This window comes from Perca flavescens, chromosome 8 (genome assembly GCF_004354835.1).
Source record: "Perca flavescens isolate YP-PL-M2 chromosome 8, PFLA_1.0, whole genome shotgun sequence".
NCBI lineage: Eukaryota > Metazoa > Chordata > Actinopteri > Perciformes > Percidae > Perca > Perca flavescens.
Window position 1 is genome coordinate 4979710 of NC_041338.1, and position 21447 is coordinate 5001156.

Sequence of the window (21447 nt, forward strand, 5' to 3'; positions counted from 1 at the left end):
GAATCCACTCATCGCCATAGCTACATTGAATTCAGTAGTGTAAACTCAGTGTAGATGATGAAAATGTGCTTGAATTCTGAAAAGGTAACCAGGCGAGGAATGGCTTGCTCCTATATTACTGAGATTAATTAAGACGAACACAGTGTAAGGAGGTTGAAAGAAGACTGCAAAGCAATAGGTGAACAAAATGAAGAGAGGATCTGGGGCAGTTTTACAGAAACTTCTTAACTTGCAGATCCTGTCTAAAACTGTTTGATAACCGTGGTAGGGTTATGACCTGATTTAGGAAAGTCAATACAGATGAACAGTTTATAAATCAATGTTCTTATCCTAACTTAAGATAGGAAGTTTATTAAACAAGTATCCTTTCAAAAATAGTAATTAAACTCTCTTAACTTTAGGATAACATTGAGCTTTACATTACATGTCATTTCGCTGACGTTTTTATCCAAAGCAGTGGACACACGCCTCTGGAGCAACTATGGGTTAAGAGTCTTGATCAGGGACACATTGATTGATCTATTGCAGCGGGAATTGAACCCAGAACTTCCACACCAACGGCATGTGTCATATCCACTGCGCAATCACCACCATCCGTCCATGTGATATAAGCCTTCTGTGATCGCACACCGCCCCCCACTCAGTTGCTAGTAGCCAAGGAGGACACGGAGGATTAAAAAAAAAAAATGGACTCTTCAGAAGAGGCAATCATCTCCACTTGAGTTTCTGAGCTGTCATAACTTTCATGTTTTCACCAGGTAGTGTTCGCTAACTGGTTTGATGCACACGGCTGCTCTTTCATTGCTTTTACACAACCAACAAAATGTCAGCAGGCAAAACTTATTCACTGAGAGGCTTATGGCAGGCCCTAACGATGTGTTGCGATTTAGGCTTCCCCGGGCCGTGATCCTGCAGTTAGCCGAGCAACTGGGCCCACCCGGCGACATGGGGCTCTCCCGGTTGTAGTACAACTGACAAATGTCCATTGTTGTTTTTAAAGCTTTAAGCTCAGCGAGATGAGAAAAGTAGCTTTGGTTGCTCGGAAACAGACAAGAGTTGATAACTGATGTTGGATTGTGTATATAGGACTTCCTAGTCTCGCATTGCCAGACCTTCCTCTACAGCGCCACGGAGGAGGGTCTGGCAAGTCCACACAGCATTGTGGGATGGGAGAAAAACGTGCTCTGGTTTATTAGCATTTCTTTACACCAATCACAATGGTCTTGGAGCAACGGCGCCTCGGCAAAATAGCCTCAGAAAGGTACATTCAAAAGTTGTTTTAGTCGTGCAACAGAAAACTCAGATTGGACAGATAGTCTAGCTAGCTGTCTCGATTTACCCTGCAGAGATCTGGGGAGCAGTTTACCATAGTCCACATAAACCCACCGGAGTTTAAAATGCTAACACAAAGAAAGCGGAAGGTGACGGACATCCAGCCAAAATTAAAGACATCCTGTGGAATTTCTGGCGGCACCTGAACAATCCCGGAAATTCAAAATCTTGGATATAGACTAAGGATATCCTAACCTGAGATTAGATAGGATGAAGTAAGATAAGAAAGGACTCTTAAAGTTAGTTAGGATATGCTTCTATTGGGAAAAATTGCTATCAAATTGGGAAAAATCCTATATTAGACTCTTCTAATCTCAAGAGTTACGATAGGAAGTTTCTGAAATACGACCCCTGAAGGTTGGAGTGACACAAGTTCTGATGTAAAACACAGCTCATCCTAACAGCTAATGTTATGTCATTGATATTGGACACAAAAGTGGGCTACAAGGCTGTAACGTGCAAAATGGGTGAGTCGCACAGTAGGTCAGAGTGGAATACAGTCCTACCTTGATAGTTTTGCAATGAAGCTATCACAACTCCCACTAGCAGATTGGGCTGACATTAAGACATGACAGTTTTGTACATGTTCATTTAAAACCCCTTCTCTCTGTAATTCCACCATTCTGTTCCAGTTCTCACTTTTTTATGATCTGGTCCTTCCCTTGTCCTTTAAAGAATTATCACAACTTCTTTTCCTCCCTCTTTCCACCCTCGTTCCCTTCAACCTCACTAACACCCTCCTCTCTTTGGTCCGTGGCGAGCATTCCTCCTGTGTCACTGTCTCCTGCGTCACTGTGGCCCTGTGATACAGACTGAGGCATCACAAAGTTGTTATTGTTGTTGTTGTTGTTGTTATGGCAACGGGAAGCAGAGCGAAACGTCGCAGGGCTGCCAGACGTGGGCGACGGTGTGTCCACGTCTCTGTCAGGTCCGCTGGAGGTGGGAGATGGAGGAGGCAGGGAGGAGGAGATGGATGGCTGGAAGAGAAGAGATTAGCCTACTATATATAGTAGTTCACCCTCTCTCTTGTCACTATCACATGTGCATATGTTTATTCTTTGGTTTGTTGTTAAGGTGTGTGTTTACCTGTAATGAGACACTGGATTTGCTGGTCTTCTCTTTGACTTTAGCCAGAGCTCTTTTAAGTCCAGTGGCTCTCTCAGTCATCTCCAGGGCCGCTCTCAGCAGTTTGGGGGTTTCCGGCCTAACGCGAGCTGCCGGGACCTTAGGGGGATCCTTGGCCTCTTCTTTGGGCTCAGGTTTCTTTCCCTTCGTAAGCATCTTCCTGTGATTGGGACAGTATATGACTTTGCTAATAATTACATATATTCAGACAAAACAACAAGGCTTTTTCGTCCATTTTCGTCCATTTTCACTGCTAAGAACAGCTGCTAATGTGTAAGTGCCATAGATGTTTAACCTGGCCTTTCTGCGGAGCAGTTTCTTGGACTCGGGATAGTGGACCAGGATCTCATTCAGGTCTTTCTTGTCCAGGATGAAGAGATTGGCAAATCCATGGGCGATTACATTTGCTGTGCGCCTGTTACCCCCGCCTACTGCAAGCAAACTGCCAATCAGAGAAATGATGGTTAAAAAACAACATTTTACATCACGTTTGATATTTTTGTTTCTGGAAAGCAGTTGTTGTTGTTTGGATTTCACGCAAAAGATTTAGAACCAAACCTTGAAGTGTGAATATCACAAGATATATTTGTCAGAGATGGCAGCTTAGATAGGAAGGAAATCCTGTTCCATTGAACAAAATATGTTGCCACCTGTAAAAATCACTTTACCTGATCTCTCCGAAGACTGACCCTGCTCTGAGAGTGACGAACACTGTCTTCCCATCCGGTCCTCCAACCACCCGCACCTCCCCTGCCTTTATGATGTACATCTCCCGACCCACCTCGCCCTGCGCAAGAAAAAAGAGAGACGCAGAGGCAAATGATAGGAAGGAGAGAGCCATACAAATGGCAAAGAAATTGAAAAAGAGTTGCCACATACAGTTGTCTTCTACAAACAGAACACAGGCAAGTTTGCCTTTTACCTTTTTGCAGACATAATCACCGGGCAGGTAGACTACAGAGCGTAGGCTTTTCAGCATGTCAAAGATCATCTGTCTGTCACAACCCTGTCAAGAGGGAGGACAAAAAAAAGAGAAAACAGTGGTCTCTTGCTGAGCTCTATATGGCGAGTGCACTTACTTTAAAACATAACTGTGTGAAAAGGCTGTTTTCATTCAGATGGGATACTCACTGATCAAATCCTGATCCTGATCCTGATCCATATGTTTTAGAATACTATTCTCTATTAACGGGATAGTTCGAATTTTTTTTAGTAGGGTTATATGAGGTACTTATCCATAGTCAGTGTATTACCTACTGTAGATGATGGTCGGCACAACCCCAGTTTGGAGAAACATGCAGGAGTACCGGCGCGGAAGCTAATAAGCAATGTACTGCTGTGGACAGGGGCAGCAGAAAAGCATACTTTACACACCTAAAAAAAGGCCCACCTAACAAAATTCAGTTTAAATGTATGCCAAATTTAGAATATTTTCACTGTTTAATCTTGCGGTGGGACAGCCCATTCCAATGGGGAACTGAAGTCATTATCTATGCTCTCTTTAGATACACCAGACTCCTTGGACAAAAACAGTAATTTTACCTCTCAGGAACACAAAAGCTGCTGGTCTACCGCTGTCAGGGTCCCACCGGCACCAGCACTCACTCCTCCCTCTCATTCTCCAACACACACTCCTCCCACTGATCCATACTCCTCGTCACTCATGCAGATCAGTCGCTCCCAGTCCCCTCAGTACTGATTACACACACTTGCACCTCATCAAGCCTCATCCTCAGTTCACCACCTGCAGCTAATCAACAACCACCTACATAATTAGCACAACCACACACACTCTTCGTCTAGTCTCGTTTCTACATGACGCTCTGACTCACACACGTTATGCCTAGTCTATCCAAGTTTGCCTTACCAGTACTTCGTATCCTGTTGTCTGCTGCTGCTCTAAACCTGCCTACTCAGCTACCGGATTCCTGCCTGTTGCTTCCTGCTTTTTGTTGGATCATTGTTAATAAAGATCTGCTTCACTACTCCAGTCTGTCTCCTGGTCGTCCGTGACAACCGCTACCTTGATCAGAAAGTTTGTTTGTGTTATTGCGTGACTTTGGTGAATCCAAACTTACCCTTTTAAAACACCAAAGTCACACAATAAACAAACTAACCGATCGAGGCAACGGTAGACCAGCAACTCCTGTGTTCTGCAAGGTATTAAAAACAGGTTTTTGGCAAAGGAGTCTGGTGGCTTTGAAGAGAGCAAAAATAGAGGCGTTAGTTCCCCAATCGGGAAGTGACATCTGACAGCAAGGTTAAACAGTGAAAATATTGTAAATATAGCACATTCTTAAACTCACATTGTTTTTTTGTTTTTTTTTGGGTGGCTAAAATATGTCTAACTGTTCCCGTCCACAGCAGTACATTGCTTAGCTTCCGTGTATGTCCTCCTGTCTGCTTCTCCACACTGGGGGTGTGCTGACCATCATCTACTGTAGGTAATACACTGACTATGGATAAAGTACCTCATACACTCCACTCCAAAAAATCTGAACTATCCCTTTAGGTATACTGTGCTATTTTCTTTCATGTGTTTTTAGGAATTCCTACCTGAAAAAGTGGGACTTTGCTGACAATGGAGTAGTTGACGTCTATAGCAATGTCCAGACGCATTTTATCTGGCAACTGAGTCAGCAGCTCTTGCTCATCTGAAATGTAAACGAGAGGTAAAATAGGACCGTGAGATCAGATGAATACATATGATACAATACATATGAATGAGCACAGATAATGCTCTCCTTACCCAGCATGCCCTGTGATTGCCAGGTGTAGTTGTACCAGGTTTTGACACGATTCTGCACGTCTTTAGGGATGCGATAGGAGGACATGTATTTGATAGTGTTGTCCACACATGTACGGTAGTAGGTCTGACCTGCTGTGGCTGCGCCAACCACATCACGCATCTGAGAGACAAAACATGTTTGCCAATTTAACACGATCTTTGCACAAAGAGATTTATGACATATAAATGTCTTTGCAGCATGAAGTGCATAATAAGAACCATAGATTACAAACTGGAGCTTTAATGTTGAATATATGTGGAAGGCACAAATGTCTCCATTATATTTATATATCTACCTGTCCAATCATGATAGAGAAGGCAAAGACTCCAACAAAGTAGTTGATGAGTTGGAAGATCATTTCGGGCAGGCTGGTGGGATCTGGCAGACCACCAATGGTGATCAGGGTTTTCACCGCAAAGTAGAAACAGCGAATGTAACTGAATAGAGACAAAGACAGGAGGCATTATAAAAAGGCAGAACCAGAATATGGCTTCAATTGAACATGATAGGTTTTAAAATGAATCAGATGTAAAATATAAGTCAAAAGATGCTACTAGAACAGACCAGGGGAGAATTACTGTACACAGTTTGTGTGAATATCACAAATAAGAGTGAGCTTTTTTTTTTTATTTATGCAAGTTGACATCTTCTTCATTGGTGCTCACTTTGCTCCTTTTGGGTCTGGGATTTCTGTTTTATCTTAACAGCTGTGCACTAGTCAATCACCTTTAAACACCTCATCCTAATCTTCAAGACTAAAAATAAAAGAAATTGTGTGTGTGGTTTGCGTGTATGTGTTTATCCCACCAACCTGTTGCCCTGTCCATTGTACACCCACTGGGTGGATGCTATTCCTATCATGTCAGAGCCCCAGTAGTATAGACAGGCATTACAGTGGAGACAGTAAAGAAGATATGTGGTGGTGCGGATCACCCTGAGAGACAGAGAGCGTGAGGGAGCAACACATTTAAAACCAGTTATTTGCCCATCTGTGTTTATCGTAAGGAAGCGAGACAAAATGAGAAAAAGTGATGCAGAGATAGAACAGAGAGGATTCAGTACAGGAGAGTTGGCAGTACAGTAAGATACCAACAGGCTGCAGCTGACCTGTAGATGTAGGCTTTGGTCAAGATGGCCTCTAGACGCTCGTTGAACTCAAAGAAGGAGTTGATCTGAGGAGGCATTGATAGAAAACAGTAAATTATTTAACCCTTGTGCCTCACTTTAAAAAGCTGCTTCCTTCGAGGTCAAAAATGTCCACGCAAAAAACTGTCATAAAATGATATATTAATATTATTTGAACCAGCATCAGTCCTGATTAAACTACCAAATATTCATACATTTGCACAATTTTAACCCTTTAAATGCCAGTTTGTTTGAATAATACCACTGTTGATTTTTTTATGGGGGGAACAAAAACACCAACATTTGGGGCATTTTAATATTTTCCATAATACAGCAGCAATAACCTGAGTGGAAACCAGAAACATGTCATGTATTTGCCACATAGGGCAAATATGAGAACATGGCTTTGGTTTTGATTTGGTAGCCTGGTTGACAGCAGACCCTTCTCAGTTGTAACTGAGAGTGGGTCTGGGGAAGGTTCATTCACAGACCATTTCCAAATGGGCGTCACCAACGGACACCGCTCAAATGCCTCTGGGCGCAGTTGGATAGACTTAAAAACAATCAGTGCGATGAAGGAGATGACGTATTCAGAGCGACGGAAAAACATCTCAACCAGCGAGCATGTTGCGCTATCGTCATCGTGTAAAGCGCGCCTCAACGGTTGTGATTGGTGCCTCGAGTTGGAAAAATTGGAAATGGGCTTGAATGGGCTCTTGGCCAAACTGACTTGCAGAGCAAATCTAAAATTTCCGGAAGTTCGTCAGGGTTTTCCCAGGCTTCCAAGCCATATTATAGAGTGTATGGAATTATGATGCAATTGGTGTGGGATCAATGGGTTTTATAACAGTTTATTACAGACTTATTATCGGAGCTGAGGTTGAAATTACAAAATTTGAAAAATAATAATAATTAGAAGCCAAAAAAGTCCCTAGAAAAGGGTTAACAAGTTTGTTATGAAAATTGGCTATCAAACATTTGAAAAAGTGATATCTGAATCATTTACATCAGATTGCCTAAAACGCATTTGTAGAGCCTTGCAAATAAACTCCTTGTATTGGTGTCACACTTACTGATACTATATTTGATATTGTCCATGGAACGTTGTTGTGTGTCGTTTAGTACATTTTTGTGGAAGGATTTTTAATGAGTTGGTTGCCAGAATGCAGATACTGTAACAGGTTTAAATGGGCTGTCAAAGGAAAATTGGTTGACTATACGGTAATGAACCTCACCTTCAGCAGCCTGGGTAAGCGAAGCAGAGGGTTGATGCCAGTTTTAAAATAGAAGAGCTCCAGGGGAACAATGCTGGCTACATCAAACTGAAAAACAGTAAGGTACCACCTCACAGACAGAAGTGCTTCAATGATTGATTCAACGGCTACATAATAAATGAAGAAAAGCAGAACACACTCAAAAATCAACTCAGCTCTAGTTACTTACTTTGAAGCGTTTGGTTTTCATGTAATTCTTTCTCATGTCTTTTTTGTCACACTGTAATAGAAAACAAAACAACCGCAGATATGAATAATGGTCCTGGTAGGTTGATTATTATGGTCTTAAACAGTCATTGTTTTACTTCAAAGAGTGAGCTACATAATCTTAATAATATAAAGTATACTAATGTGATAAATGTCACTTCAGCTGTTGATAACTACAGTAATTATTCCTTTTTTTTAGTTTACTGTGAAACAGTGTTTTTGGTGATTTTAGCAGCCTGTGTGCCCTGATTCCCAGTATGAGATAATAATGATAATAATAATAACATATATTATATAGAAACTTTCACAAAACCCAAGGACACGTTACAGAATTAGTGGGGGAGCAAGAAAAATTATCACTATTAATTGGATGAAGCCTAGCCCCCCTACAATAGCCCGGTGGATACAAAAAATCAAACAGGTCTGTACAATGGGAAATATGACTGCTATTTAACAGGTGAAAGTACCTTTGTTCGTGAGAAGATGGACCCCTGTCATTCTAGGCCTTGATTTTGAATACTAATTTAAACATACTGTGATATGCGATGGTCTATTTGCCCTGCTTCTATGTAGTCAATATATGTGTTGAATGAAGTTCAACCACAAGTTGCTTTAGGCCCTGACACACCAACCCGATAATCGGCCGTCGGACAGTCTGGCGAGGTCAGTGACTCGAGTCTGTTCGGTGTGTTCCGTACCGTCGTCCGTCGATGGAGCCGTCAGCCTTCATTTTGGCCGACCTGACTTGCTGGCAGGCGGTCGGACTCACTGTTAACCCGGAAATAACAAGTGGGATGAGTGACAAACGCCTCTCAAAATCTGACGAAAATCTGACCTTCGTCGATCTGAAGTGTATGCAGGGCTCCGCACTAACTTTTTGCCTTGGTTGCACTGGTGCGCCTAACTTTTTTTATTTAGGTGCACCAAATTTGTATGTACACGATATATAGCTCTGTATGTGGGCTAAATGTTCAGTTTTAAGTCAAAGCTTTTATTAAAACAGATTGTGATTAAAATAAAATGCAAAGACAGGGTTCCCTTTACCAGTTTGAAAATATACAGCTGCAACACATGTAAATGAAAGTTATCTAAAATAAATAGCCTAGGATATATATATAAAAAAAATATATCTGAGAAAGCTCCTTCATAAGCTTTCAACAACAATAACAGACTGATTAAAAGAGAAAGAGGACGCCCGGATAGCTCATTTGGTAAATATAGAGGTTTGACTCCGACCTGCTGCCCTTTCCTACATGTCATCCCCCCCCCTCCCTCTATCCCCATCTTTCATGTCTTCAGCTTTCCTATCAAAATAAAGGCCGAAATCTTTAGAAAAAAAAAAAAAGAACGACCGAAAGACCGAGGGAGTGTGATGGACTGAAGCATATGCTAGGCTACTCAGAGAGTGACGGCTGACTCATTAGCGGCGTTACACATCGCATTTGCGACCAAATTGGTCGCACTCTCGAGCCCTGGTATGGCCTATTTCTCACTTAAAATGTTTTCAGAAACACGTTTCTGTGAACTATTTTCGTAAAATACGAGATCGTATTTTGAACAAGCTGCCATTACTATCGGCTGGAGAAGCCAGACCCACATGACGCTGTGTCATTTCCGGTTTTCATTTTTTGTATTACGTCTCGCGCACGCGCAGAAGTACACACAAGACGGCGTCGCTTTGGTGTGTTCCAAGGCACTTTTTGGACCTCGGCTGATCAGTCCGACTGCCTTTTCTGCCGACAGTCAGCCGTCGGGTTGGTGTGTCAGGGGCTTTAAACCTCTCCTTGAGAGAGTATTTGTGTGTGTGTATGGGTTTGTGTCGGTATTGTATTGCTAAAATTGCCTGCAATGTTTAATATGGGCAATAAAGTAAAAAAAAAAAAAAAAAAGAATTAGTGGGGAAGCGCTCAGTTACATTAATGGCTGCCAGTGTCCCACTCACCACTACGTCCCCTCCACGAATAAACTGCAGACGCGGCTGGAAGATGGTGATGTCCAGGATGTAAATGAGGTCACACAGGTAGTCAGTGAGCAGCCAGTAGTAAATATTGTCTGGAGTCTGGTAAGGGAAGGCCCAGCGCACCGGGATGAACCATGTATTCCAGTTCCACGCCAGAGTAACCAAAAACAACCACAGCACGTACATTAGGTCTAAGGAGAGAGACAAAGATGAGAGCATGAAGGGAGTGTGGGAGAGATGGAGTAATTGAGGGAAATTAGACAATAGGAGAAAAAGCTAAAAGAGAAAGAATGGTGATAGAAAATGGACTGGCACACAAAGTTCTGATGAATGTGGAAAAAAAAAAAAAGGGAGGAGGAAAGGGGTAAATGACAGATGACGAGGAGACAGGCGGCTCTATTGAGACAGGACAGTACAGTAGATTCACCTTTACCCAAACCTCACAATGCTTAAGCATTGCATTCTGGTCGCAAAAAATATAAATATTTCTTGAGTGTTTCTGCTTAATACATTTGAATCTATGTGTTTTTTTTTATTATTAGTTTGATCAGAACTGTGGGGCAGAAAAATGAAGAGCCACAAGATAAGTCCCTGGGTGTGTTGTCATTCATTACTGAGTTAAGTAAAGGAGATTCTACTGTACAGTATGGTGGCGTATTCGGCTGGGCTCTCACTGGTGAAAGGGTCGATGCTGGCAGGGAAGCGGTAGTGCATACAAGCTTGTATCCACCGAGGAGTTTTCACCTTGCTGCGGCGGCTAGACTGCTCCTCCTCTGCCCCACTCTCTGCTCCCCCTCCGCCTCCTCCTGATGGACCTGCCCGTGCCTCCTTCTCTCCTTCGTCCACCGGCTGATCTCCAGGAGCAGGCTGAGCAGCTAAACCCTGGGGAGGAGCTGACGGGAGGGGGGGAGGGGAAGGGAAGGGGCAAAAAGTCTTTGAGAGAGATTTCAGATAGGATGGAAAGAATAAGGGGGTTACACTTTACTTGAAGGTATCTACATAAGAGTGACATGACACTGTCATGAACGTGTCATAAACATTATAAACAATTCATAAACGTTTATGACATAACGCTTCTTTTAGTAAGTGTTTTTGTCATGAAAAGTTAGGGCTAGGGTTCATTTGTCATGACTGTGTCATGTGTTCATGACTTATGTAGATACCTTCAAGTAAAGTGTTACCGAATAAGGTTTACCATATCGGAACAAAACATTCAACTCGCAGCATGAACAGGGGTCATCCCTATGTTCCCCGGGTCCTATGTTCCCCGAGCGGGGAACATAGGACCAACATAGGGGAACAATTCCCTGTTTTTCCCCCCCAAAATGACCTAATCTTTCCTTGTCTAGGCCTATTTGCATATGCGCGTCAAACAGCCCGTAGGCCTACATAGGCCTATTTGCCATGGAATTTGGCAGTAATGGTGGAAAAGGGTCCTATGTTCCCCAGTCTCATACAAAGAGGGGAACATAGGACCCAGGGAACATAGGACCCAGGGAACATAGGACCCGGGGAACATAGGACCCAGGGAACATAGGACCCGGGGAACATAGACACGCTCCCCATGAACACCCTCTCAGCGCCCAAATTACTCCACCTCCAACCTGAAGAAGCAAAGTAAGTTTTTTTAATTTTTTTATTAGTCTGCTGTAGTTTTACTGGTCACCTTGCTATTTTATAGTTGACGTGCGACTTTACATTCTCCTACGTGCTGATTTTACTAGCCCCAGAGCCGTTGAAAGACCGACTAGCCCCGTTTGACATGCTAGCTAACGTTAGCTAAAATTAGCTCGTGGTAGCTTAGACTGCGGTTAGATTTTTGTAGTATGCCGTTCGGGACTACAAATACAACAATCTATCTGCTTGTTTAGGTACACATTCAGCCAGTTGGAACAGAAGAACACAACAGAAAAGGCCTGTTTAGTAAGCAGGATTTGATGGCCGCATTCCTACACTTATAAAATGCAATTCAATATGGAAGTAATCCAAGTATTCAGAATACGTTACTCAGATTGAGTAACGTAACGGAATACGTTACAAATTGCATTTTTGGGCATGTATTCTGTAACAGAATACGTTTTGAAAGTATCCTTCCCAACATCAGATGTAGGCTTCTGTTTGCCTGTGCGGTGGTCTTCTGAAGGGTTTCTTTTTTAAGCGCCACAAATGAATTCATGTGCAGAAATATCTGTTATCTCCTGGCTCACAATACAAAAAACACAATTTAGAACATGTTTTCTTCCAGAGAAGTTACAGGAACAAAAAAAAAAAACGGCTGAGGATCATCACCTATTAATGGACACTTTGTACACTACAGCTAACTTCTTGACTTGGGAACAACTAATGGGGAAAAAGAGAAGTAGTACAAACATAATCTCCAGATTATGTATTCAAACCATTCATTCAACCAGCAGGGCAAATGTTTGGTTAACAAAGACCTTACTGGTCTTAGGTTTCTTCAATAAATAGGAGGTTGTCAAATTCTATGTGCACACTTCCCTTTTTCAACGGTACATTGCTGATTTTGTTCTGCATCAATGCTCGATTTAAATCTGCACCTCTTCTCTACTAAATGTGTACTAGTGTACTATAAAGAATATGTAGCTGGAAACAGGCTTGACAAAATATTCTTCATTTAAGATTATCCTGAGTGTATGTTTTAAAAAAGACATATACAATCCATCATTTGCTCTGACATTAAGAAAGGTTATTACTTAATTATTTTAGTGTTTTAAAAAGAAAAAGAGACATTTTGTTACTTAAACTGTTATCTTTAAATCCATATTGCTGCATATTAATAGAGATGTTGCCTTTTTAGCCTGAAGTGCCTTGACAATTATTAGTTTGTTGTTCCTGGCACAATGTAGGCAACATTACTTTGTTAGATGCTAATATTTGTATGGATGCATAAAGTAGAGAATCTGGTATTAGCTAATGTATATCATTAGCCTTAATTAAGAAAAAAAGAGGAATTCTGTAGCTTAGAAATACTGTAGCAGATGTTCAGCTGATTGGCATCAGCCTTATTGTTGCATTTTACTTATTTGCAAATCAATGTTTGAACAGAGATTTCAGAAAAATGGCCTCTGTTATTGTTTGTTTCTGGTTTTGTATTTGCTTGGTATTACAGGCATCTATTATAACACTTTATTTGAATGAATGAATGAATAATATCCTAAATAATGATAACCATAATGATAAAAATGGTGATCATCACCATTATCAACATTCTCACAGAATAATACTCAATGTCTATACTTTTCTAGTGTCATGTCATAGAATCCTTTTTTAAATTTGAAGACATTCCTAATATGTTTTAATTCCTCTGGTAATGCGTTCGATTATCTTCACGCCAACTTTACTTTACAAGTAATGTCTAACAGACCTACCTTTAAGGCATATGGCAACCTGTTGAAATATGCATAATAGACTGTACTAATTATTTTCATGTATCTCTCTTGCAGAACCACACACCCTCATTTTCTATTGTTAATAAACAACCAAAAGGAACATGTTCGGAGTGCATTCTAACAGTTGCCCCCCTGGTGGCAAATTCTTTTTATGAAACACTCAAATTATACAGTCTTTCCATTTCACCAAACTGTATGTCCCTTGTAGCACTAAATACCAGCTCAGTGTGTGTGTGTGTGTGTGTGTGTGTGTGTGTGTGTGTGGAAGAAAGAAAATGACAAAGACTCTAACTCACAGGGGATGATGCTGTCTTCATCTGAGCTGTCAAGGTCAACGAGTTTCTCCTTCGCCTTCTCCGTTCTTTCTTTGAACATCCTGACCAGCTCCTGGAGACGCTCGTTGACCACGGTACTGGTCTGACTGGCTGAAGATGCTGGACGTTCTTTCAGTCTTGGAAAACATCAAATTAGATGATGCAGATTTTCATTATTGTTAATGGCCATATATTACAGCATGTCAGCACTTAACACTCCCGTTTTCCGTTTTCAAAGTTTCTATATCTATATTTTTTTCAACCGAATTGCCCCGAAATAACATGGATGGTACATCGTTCTTCACAAGTGAAATTAAGGATCAGATCTCTACTTTCATTGAATTGTGGGTGTTGTATTCAGTTTTATAGCATTATCCTGACAAAACGTTTGACATATCTGTGATTATCCATTAACTTCATTCCTCTGATTTTAACCATTAGTCCAAATCATTCATCATTTCTGCTTTTTTCTTACACAAAAATTTGGTATAATTTCATATAAATTAGGTTTATTGACTATTAATTCCGAAAAAAAAATAAGTGTAAAACTAGTGTAAAGGAGTTGGTTCTAGTGGTGAAGATACTGTTGGTAATGGGAAAAACAAAAGTGCCAATAACATTGAAATAAGCAAGCAAAACGTGAAAAAAAGACACTTTCTTTATCATTTTATTAATTATTTTGTGTGTGTATATGTGTGTGTGTGTGTGTGTGTGTGTGTGTGTGTGTGTGTGTGTGTGTGTGTGTGTGTGTGTGTGTGTGCGTGTGTGTGTGTGTGCTCACTTGTCATCTGAGCTTTGCAGGCTGGACTGGCTGGGCCAGGCTCGGACAGGGATGCTTCCTTCATCGTCATCATCTTCTTCACTTTGAGAGCGAAAGGTCCTACTGTTTAAGTAGACGCCAACATCATTGGTTCAACGTTGGGACTGCCTGGTTAGATTATTGTTTCTTTTCCTCAAACTAAACTCCACTGTGATGTGGCTTTACTGTACATCATGTTAAGCAGCATTTGTAAATCAAAAGACAGAATCAAATCATTTACATATACGCTGCTGAGTTTTTCCTTTCGTGCTCACTCTGTATTTATGATTGTGAGGAATGCAACTTAATGATCACTGAAAATAATGATTTAATGAGGAACGATCAAAGCATGGTCAGTTCAAATGGGGAAATGCCATGGATTAATGAATGGTGATGGATAAAATATTGACTGGGCAGCACGATGTGTGAATAAAGAGATAGATTGGATGCTAGATGAGTCAACACAGTATTTAACAAGGGTTGATATCTTACATGTTTGTCCAGATAGTCCTCCGATTCCTTCCACTACTGTCATGGATGGTCAGAGCAGGGTTTGAAGCGAGTGGTGTGTGTGTTCAAGAGAGAGGAGTGGGGAGAGAGAGAGATAGAGGGTTTTGTGTGTGTGTGTGTGTGTGTGTGTGTGTGTGTGTGTGTGTGTGCGTGTATGCGCCAGGAAAAGCATTATATTAATATAAGAAACATTGAGGACAATCACCTACAGTACTATGCAGGTAGGTGACACAGTGATGAGCAAGTGGAAGATTGTGATGCATACGTTTATTGACTTTTGCTACGATATGACATAATTCTCACAGGAGCCAAAAGCGCAAAAAATCTGTGAAAGCCATGCAAACAGAACATCACAACAACACAAAACAAGACACACAAAGCATTTTGTTTCCACAATGATTCACATGACAAACTGTGTTCTGCATAAACACTATGTGTGTTGGCGGCTCTTACTGTCGTTTATGTGCAGAAAAGATTTCTTAACCTTGGGACCAAATTGAAAGAAATTTCAGATTTTCCTAAGGTAACATGGTTTCTGTAGAACACAGAGCGAACTGCAGACATTAGAGGGCAGTAGATCCATTTCAAACAGCACTAAACAGAGGGAAACGTGAAGCGTTTTAATCCAAAATGATACATTTCATGATTCATTAAAACCACCAATGACGATAAAATATAATCACTGAAACTATTTGTATTTTATGAGCAAGTATTTGTTAATCTAAAATCTAAAATGTTTTTTATTTTTTATTTTATTTGATCTGATTTTTGGATAAAAACACTCCACTTGCCAACAGAGAACGTAACCAAAAACATATCCTAGGGATGTTACTTTGCATTTCTCTTTTTGAATGAATAAAAGCTATGCATATGTGTTGTTTCACATGGAGAAAAAGAATAATGAAATTACAAATTGCACTACAACTCAAACAATCCATGCAGTTTTCTTACTCTTTATCTCCTTTACTGTAGATAAGAAGCATGAGGGGAGAGGAAAAAAAAAAAGATTCCAAATATTGTAATGCACCCTGATAAACTGGAGTTTTCCATATATACACTCAGCCTCTTAAAATCTTTCACAGTAAGCCATGAATGATCCACAACTGGCGTTTACGTTTTACACATCATAAATCTCTTGGTAAAACATTAGATGTGATTTGTTGTTGTCCTAATAGCAGACAACATAAACTACTAATGGTAGTATTTCTCACCTTTGACGAGCCACGGACGGGGTCACAGGGACAGTGAGAGTGGTAAGTTTGGGGTCCTGGGTGGTGAGAATTTTGGGGATATTGCTCTGTTCCTCCGCTCTTCCTCCTCCTCCTCCTCTTGCTCCTCCTGCCCCTCCCTTCTCATGATCTGAGTCGACATCTTCTACATTGACAGCTGGATGAAGGCTGAGGCCAGAGCTCTCTGGAGATGTTGAAAGACAAAAAAATATTTTTTTGTTAATAAATAAAAACCATCACAAATAAAGTGAATGTGTATTTGGGACAAATAGGACTGCCATACAACATTGCCAGGGGCAAAGCAGGTCACAATTACAAGCAGAGGCAGGGTGCCCTGATTGCTGACAGGTCTAGTTTACTCATCTGGCAAGCCGTTCTGTCTGGCTAATCAAAAATCAAATCTTCATTTGTTACAGACTTTATCACAGCTACTGTATATGGAAATTTACGGCACCTATAATATACATTTAGAACTTTTCTTCTCCTCCTGAGTTCCTGAATAATGTTTTTCCGAGGCAAAATTATAGAATAGTTTGAGGATGTTGCATGTTTATACAGTGCTGCTCATAAGTATTCATACCCATGCTAAAGTTGACTAAAAAGAGGAATACAAAAATCATCTTTTGGAAATTGATCTTAATGCCTTAATCAAAAAGATGAGGAAAAATCCGACCTTTTAAGACACCAATTTATTTTGTGAATGAATAATGTATTGTAAATAAATAAATGTTCTCCCTTAAAATACAGGGGCCATAATTATACATACCCCTATGTTAACTTTTTTTTTTATTCCTCTTTTTAGTCAACTTTAGCATAGGTATGAATACTTATGAGCAGCACTGTATATATAAAAAAAAAAAAATATATATATATATATATATATATTTTTTTTTTTTAAAGCCCTCTTTCTTTGAAGCAAATTAATCAACTGTGGTGCTTTATTCCCAACCTGCCTGAGATTATCTGAGAAGTGACCTGTGCCTGGGTTTTTTAAATTATTAATTTTTTTAAATGACATAACAAGTCAACACATAAACATACAAAACTCCACCACCACAACACGAAACCACTACAGTTTTGTTCCTGACAGAGTGCTCATTTTTCTGAACACGCTGTCAGTGCATTTGCAATGACATCTGAACTCAGTTGATCATTTACTGCTTGCAATTTTCTTTGTCCATGATTGTTTTTAAATAAAGTTTTGAGGCAATCAGCTGTTTCTTTCAATTTTACATCTATAGTTTATCCTGATGTCACATATTATGAGGCAACAGTACTCGTTATGACTGAGTTCAGGTATCTGCAAGAAATCTCATGTGATGGAACACAGTTCAACTTTCCACTGCTGCAGATTCACCTGGGGGCCTTATTGCGTGAATGTCTGAGTCATCTTCAATGAAAAATGCCGGGTTGGAGAGACCTGACAGCTTGTGGGACAGTGAGTTGAGCTGTTTTGATAGGGGGCTGACAATTGGCGGCAGGCGTGGGTAGGATGGCACGTTGGGCAGTTCGAGGGTGCTACCGTTGGGGGAGGATGGAGACGGGGAGCGGGACCGGAGCTGAGGGTGGTGAGGGGGAGGGAGAGGGGAATGTCGGACGAGCCGGTTCAATTCAACATCTTGCTGATTCTTGTCTTGCTTTTGTTTTTGCTGTTGTTGCTGTTGTTGTTGTTGTTGTTGTTGTTGTTGTTTCTTAGGCATCTTGAGGCATAAGGCTGTTGAGGCGGTTCCGGACGTTGAGGAAGTACTGCTGCGTTTGGCTGGGAAACTGGTAGAGCTTCTGGGGGATGCTTGAAAAGCTCTGGGAAAGACCAGACAGACTGGGGCTGGCTGAACCCTCGGAGCTTTTGGGCAAAAGCTCAGTCAGAGTCTGGGCAATATTTCGGGGGACCCGCGTGAGTCGGATCTGAGAGAACTCGTGGCGCAATTCAGGGGGCAGGGAGGGCAGGTACTTGGTAACGTCAGAGAGCTGGGTGGGTAGCGTAGGCATGGAGCGGGGGATTTTGGGAGCAGAGATGCCGTTCTCTTTGAAGAACGCGTTGATGTTGCCGAGGCACTCGGAGGTGTGAGGAATGCGCATCAGGCAGCTTTTAAATGCATCACAGCTGGTTGGAGCTATAGAGGAGACAGGTGGATAGGCAGATATACAGTCAGGCAGGATATAAGCATGGTGGGAGATGGGTTCAGTAGACAGTCAAACAGCAAAGTAGTCAGTCTGAATGACAATGTCAACTTCTTCTAGACGAGAACATAGATAATGATCATGGCCTACAGTCATGCAGTTGTCTGGATGTAGACAAGCATGTAAAACAACAGTCAGTTAACCAGCCTGTGAGTTCAACACAACACAACTGGCCAGTCAGGAATACAGGAATGAAACTGCTAATTAGCTAGAGCAGTACTATAACAGCTCCAACCAATCACATATCGAGCAAGAAAACGAACATACAGTAACAAAATAGAATAATAGTACTTACCACCGCAGCCGTCCCCAGTAGCTTCCTCCTCCTAAAAAAAACACAAAGCATATGAATGAATGGAAGGGGAGTGGTGAGCATCAGTTCAGATCGGACTTGACATACTGTATGTGGATTGGTCTAAGATAGGTCCCCACAAACAAACAATAACATTTTAATGAGCCTGAGGCTAAATAATTAAAATAATGTATTTGTCCTTTAGGTCCTTTGGGCTAAACATATGAGGATAGCGATAAGATAAGATAATGTGTAGGTAAAACAAAAATATTGATGGACAAAAGGAAAGAAGGAAGAAAGGAGAAATGAAATTTAAGGTTTCATTCAAGGTTGTTTTTAAAGTAAAACATGAAAGGACAGGACAGGGAAGGAAAGGAACCAAAGAAATAAGCAGGTAGGGAGAAAAAAAAAGACATTTGTCATTTGTTTTACAGTCACATGGGTCATGAGGTGAAACATTCATCACTGTGCTTGTTCATCCCGTGGACATTACTTTTTCACCAGCTTTGACAGCGTTGGTGCTTTGACCGCCTTCCTCTGCTTTCTGCGGCTGCTGGGTAACAGGCTCAGCTTCTGATTTGGCTTTCTGGGTCTTGGTCTCTGGTTCTGGTTCTGGTTCTGGTTCTGGTTCTGGTTCTGGTTCTGGTTCTTGTTCTTGTTCTGGTTCCTGTTCTGGTTCTGGTTCTGGTTCTGGTTCAGATTCAGGCTCCGACTCAGAGATCTTAACTGGTTCAGGACTTGGAGGTGGAGAGGGCGAGGTCCGCTGTGGCTCTGCTTCCTCCTTTGGTTCTAGATTTTTTTTAATGATAGATTTGATGAGATTTAAATATTAGACTAAAAAACAAATGTATCAAATGTACATCTACCTGATGTTGATGATGCAGTGATTATACAAATATACTATGATGTATGAGATGTAGGGGTTAACTAAATTTAAAAATATTATAGAAAGTTTGTACTTGTTCTAATAGCACGCTATCTACTTTAATTTTGTGACTCTTTCCAACCACAATCATATCTACAACTTTTTTTTCGAGGATCTAATACTATCAATTCAAAAGAAATAAAAAAAAAACTGCAACAACAGTGTGTGCAGCGGTGGGTGTCGGGATTCTGTCTTAATCTCTACCTGGTTCCTTAATGGTGTGTTCCTCAGTCTCCTCAGCAAGGCTCTGTTCTTTTCTGCAGGACAGGATAGGTGACAAAATAGTTGGACAATTCATGTATCAGGCTGGCTGGCAGTGTGAGGTTCCCCACATTGAGCCCACTCTTCAGTATGGTCAATGTAACTTGGTCCATTAAATGACAGTTGGTTTTATTACAGTAAAAGAGCACTGCAGTTAGGATAAAAATGCTAGTATTTCTAGGGAAACCTACACAAATACAGAATTGACAATGCACACGTCCAGCTACTTTGGAAGTCAACATTTAACAACACTGACCAAATTTCCATATTTTCCAAAGTGATAAGACTTGACTACTAATTAGAGTCTATTTGCGTTGGCTCATCCACTCTTGTTTGCACCCGTTGGAAATGTTTGACTGTATTTAGACAAGTTGCAATGTAAAGCAATTTACACTTTCCCAATGTGTGAACGGATTTTTAACGTAACTTAAAAACTGAGACCATCCCTAACTTCATTCCAAAATGTGACGTTTATGGGCGCTCCCAAGTGCCTTGCCTCTCTTCAGCTCCCCTACAGCACCAACAGCGTACAACCTTAGCTAAGGCTATCTTAAAAATGGAGTCTGCTAACGTCAACAAATGACTGGCAGCCACCGCAACACGTCCATATAAGCACCAAAAAAAAAAAAAATATTATGTAGTGAAACCCATCTAACACAGCTTAAATAACACAGCTTCCATAGATAGGGCCCTTTAAATGCTTATTGAATCATGTCATGGCATTTATATCTAAATACAATTAAAACGTGTAGCATATCTTATTTCTTCTTAAATTAGAGCTATTGGATTCCACCGAGCTCAGCTGATCGCAGCCGGCCACTCTAGACAATGCTTGTGATTCCACCAGTGTTTCAGAAGGGGCTCTGTGCTCTGTTAAAAATACGCACCTAGCAGGGGCGATTCTAGGATCAGACCTTTAGGGGGGCTCATCCCCTAAAGCCTGCTTCACACGGGACGATTTTAAAATTGTCGGCCGATTTTCCAATCCTGAGAGACCCCACACACGGTGATGAAAAATCACGGGTCTAACAGTTTTGGTGGTACAGTGTGTGGTGCGCAGCACACGGCAAAATCAACACATCACACACGAACCGATTTGACTCCCGAGCATTCCCGGGTCAGACGGGAAATCTCGCAAAATCCCTCGAGATCAAACGTGACTTCAGAGTAAACAATCATTGCGGACGAAGAGGATGAAGTGGCGATAGTTTGTAGTTTGTTTTTAACTGAAAAAAAACGTTATCAAAAGAAAAGGCGATGGTCAAAGAAGACAACGCAAGCATGGACTATACTTGCTACATCATGATATGGAGGGGATTAGTTTTTATTCATAGAAATGTCGTTACGTATGAAATAAACGTTCATATATTTGTTTCCATGTACTCTGGTGGACTGCAGTTGTGGATGTAGTTATGCCCATCGACTTTATTTATTTTACACAGGCTGCATGCTCGTTTGTCCCCGGGGGACACCACACACAAGGAGAAATCGGGCCAAAAAAATCCAACATGTTGGATATCCTCGATTTGAGATCGGAGCGGTCCCGACGTCCTTCCGAGCAGACGAGAGCAGTCTTAACACACCACACACGGCAGGAATATCTGATCAGATTATTTTACGATAATCGGAGCATCCGTAGGATTGTCGGGAGGGGTGAATCTGGGCTAAAATCGGCCTAATTATCCTGCCGTCTGAACCAGGCTTAAACAGTATG

General features: G+C 41.2%; 1 protein-coding gene across 1 annotated transcript; it reads right to left on the minus strand.

The window, feature by feature from the left end:
* Positions 1-1442: 1442 nt before the first annotated feature.
* LOC114560186 (cyclic nucleotide-gated cation channel beta-1) lies at positions 1443-17861 on the minus strand. Its single transcript, XM_028585373.1, has 19 exons — positions 17432-17861; positions 16057-16258; positions 14828-14863; positions 14318-14419; positions 13519-13673; positions 10557-10705; positions 9795-9911; positions 7815-7865; positions 7607-7693; positions 6354-6418; positions 6058-6180; positions 5542-5683; positions 5207-5366; positions 5014-5111; positions 3380-3463; positions 3126-3244; positions 2753-2899; positions 2419-2617; positions 1443-2309 (listed from the first exon to the last, which is right to left on the minus strand). Exons 1-19 carry the CDS (start codon positions 17772-17774, stop codon positions 2013-2015), a joined length of 2676 nt encoding a protein of 891 aa, XP_028441174.1. The 5' UTR covers positions 17775-17861; the 3' UTR covers positions 1443-2012.
* Positions 17862-21447: the final 3586 nt, after the last annotated feature.

Excerpts from the sequence above, each read along its gene's own strand:
- LOC114560186 (XM_028585373.1), bottom strand. The coding sequence starts at position 17,774 with ATGCCTAAGAAACAACAACAACAACAACAACAACAACAACAGCAACAA. Across the intron at positions 14,420-14,827 it reads AGGACTATCTGGACAAACAT|TAGGACCTTTCGCTCTCAAA; the intron begins GTAAGATATCAA and ends CTACTTAAACAG. Across the intron at positions 7,866-9,794 it reads TTCGTGGAGGGGACGTAGTG|TGTGACAAAAAAGACATGAG; the intron begins GTGAGTGGGACA and ends TTTCTATTACAG.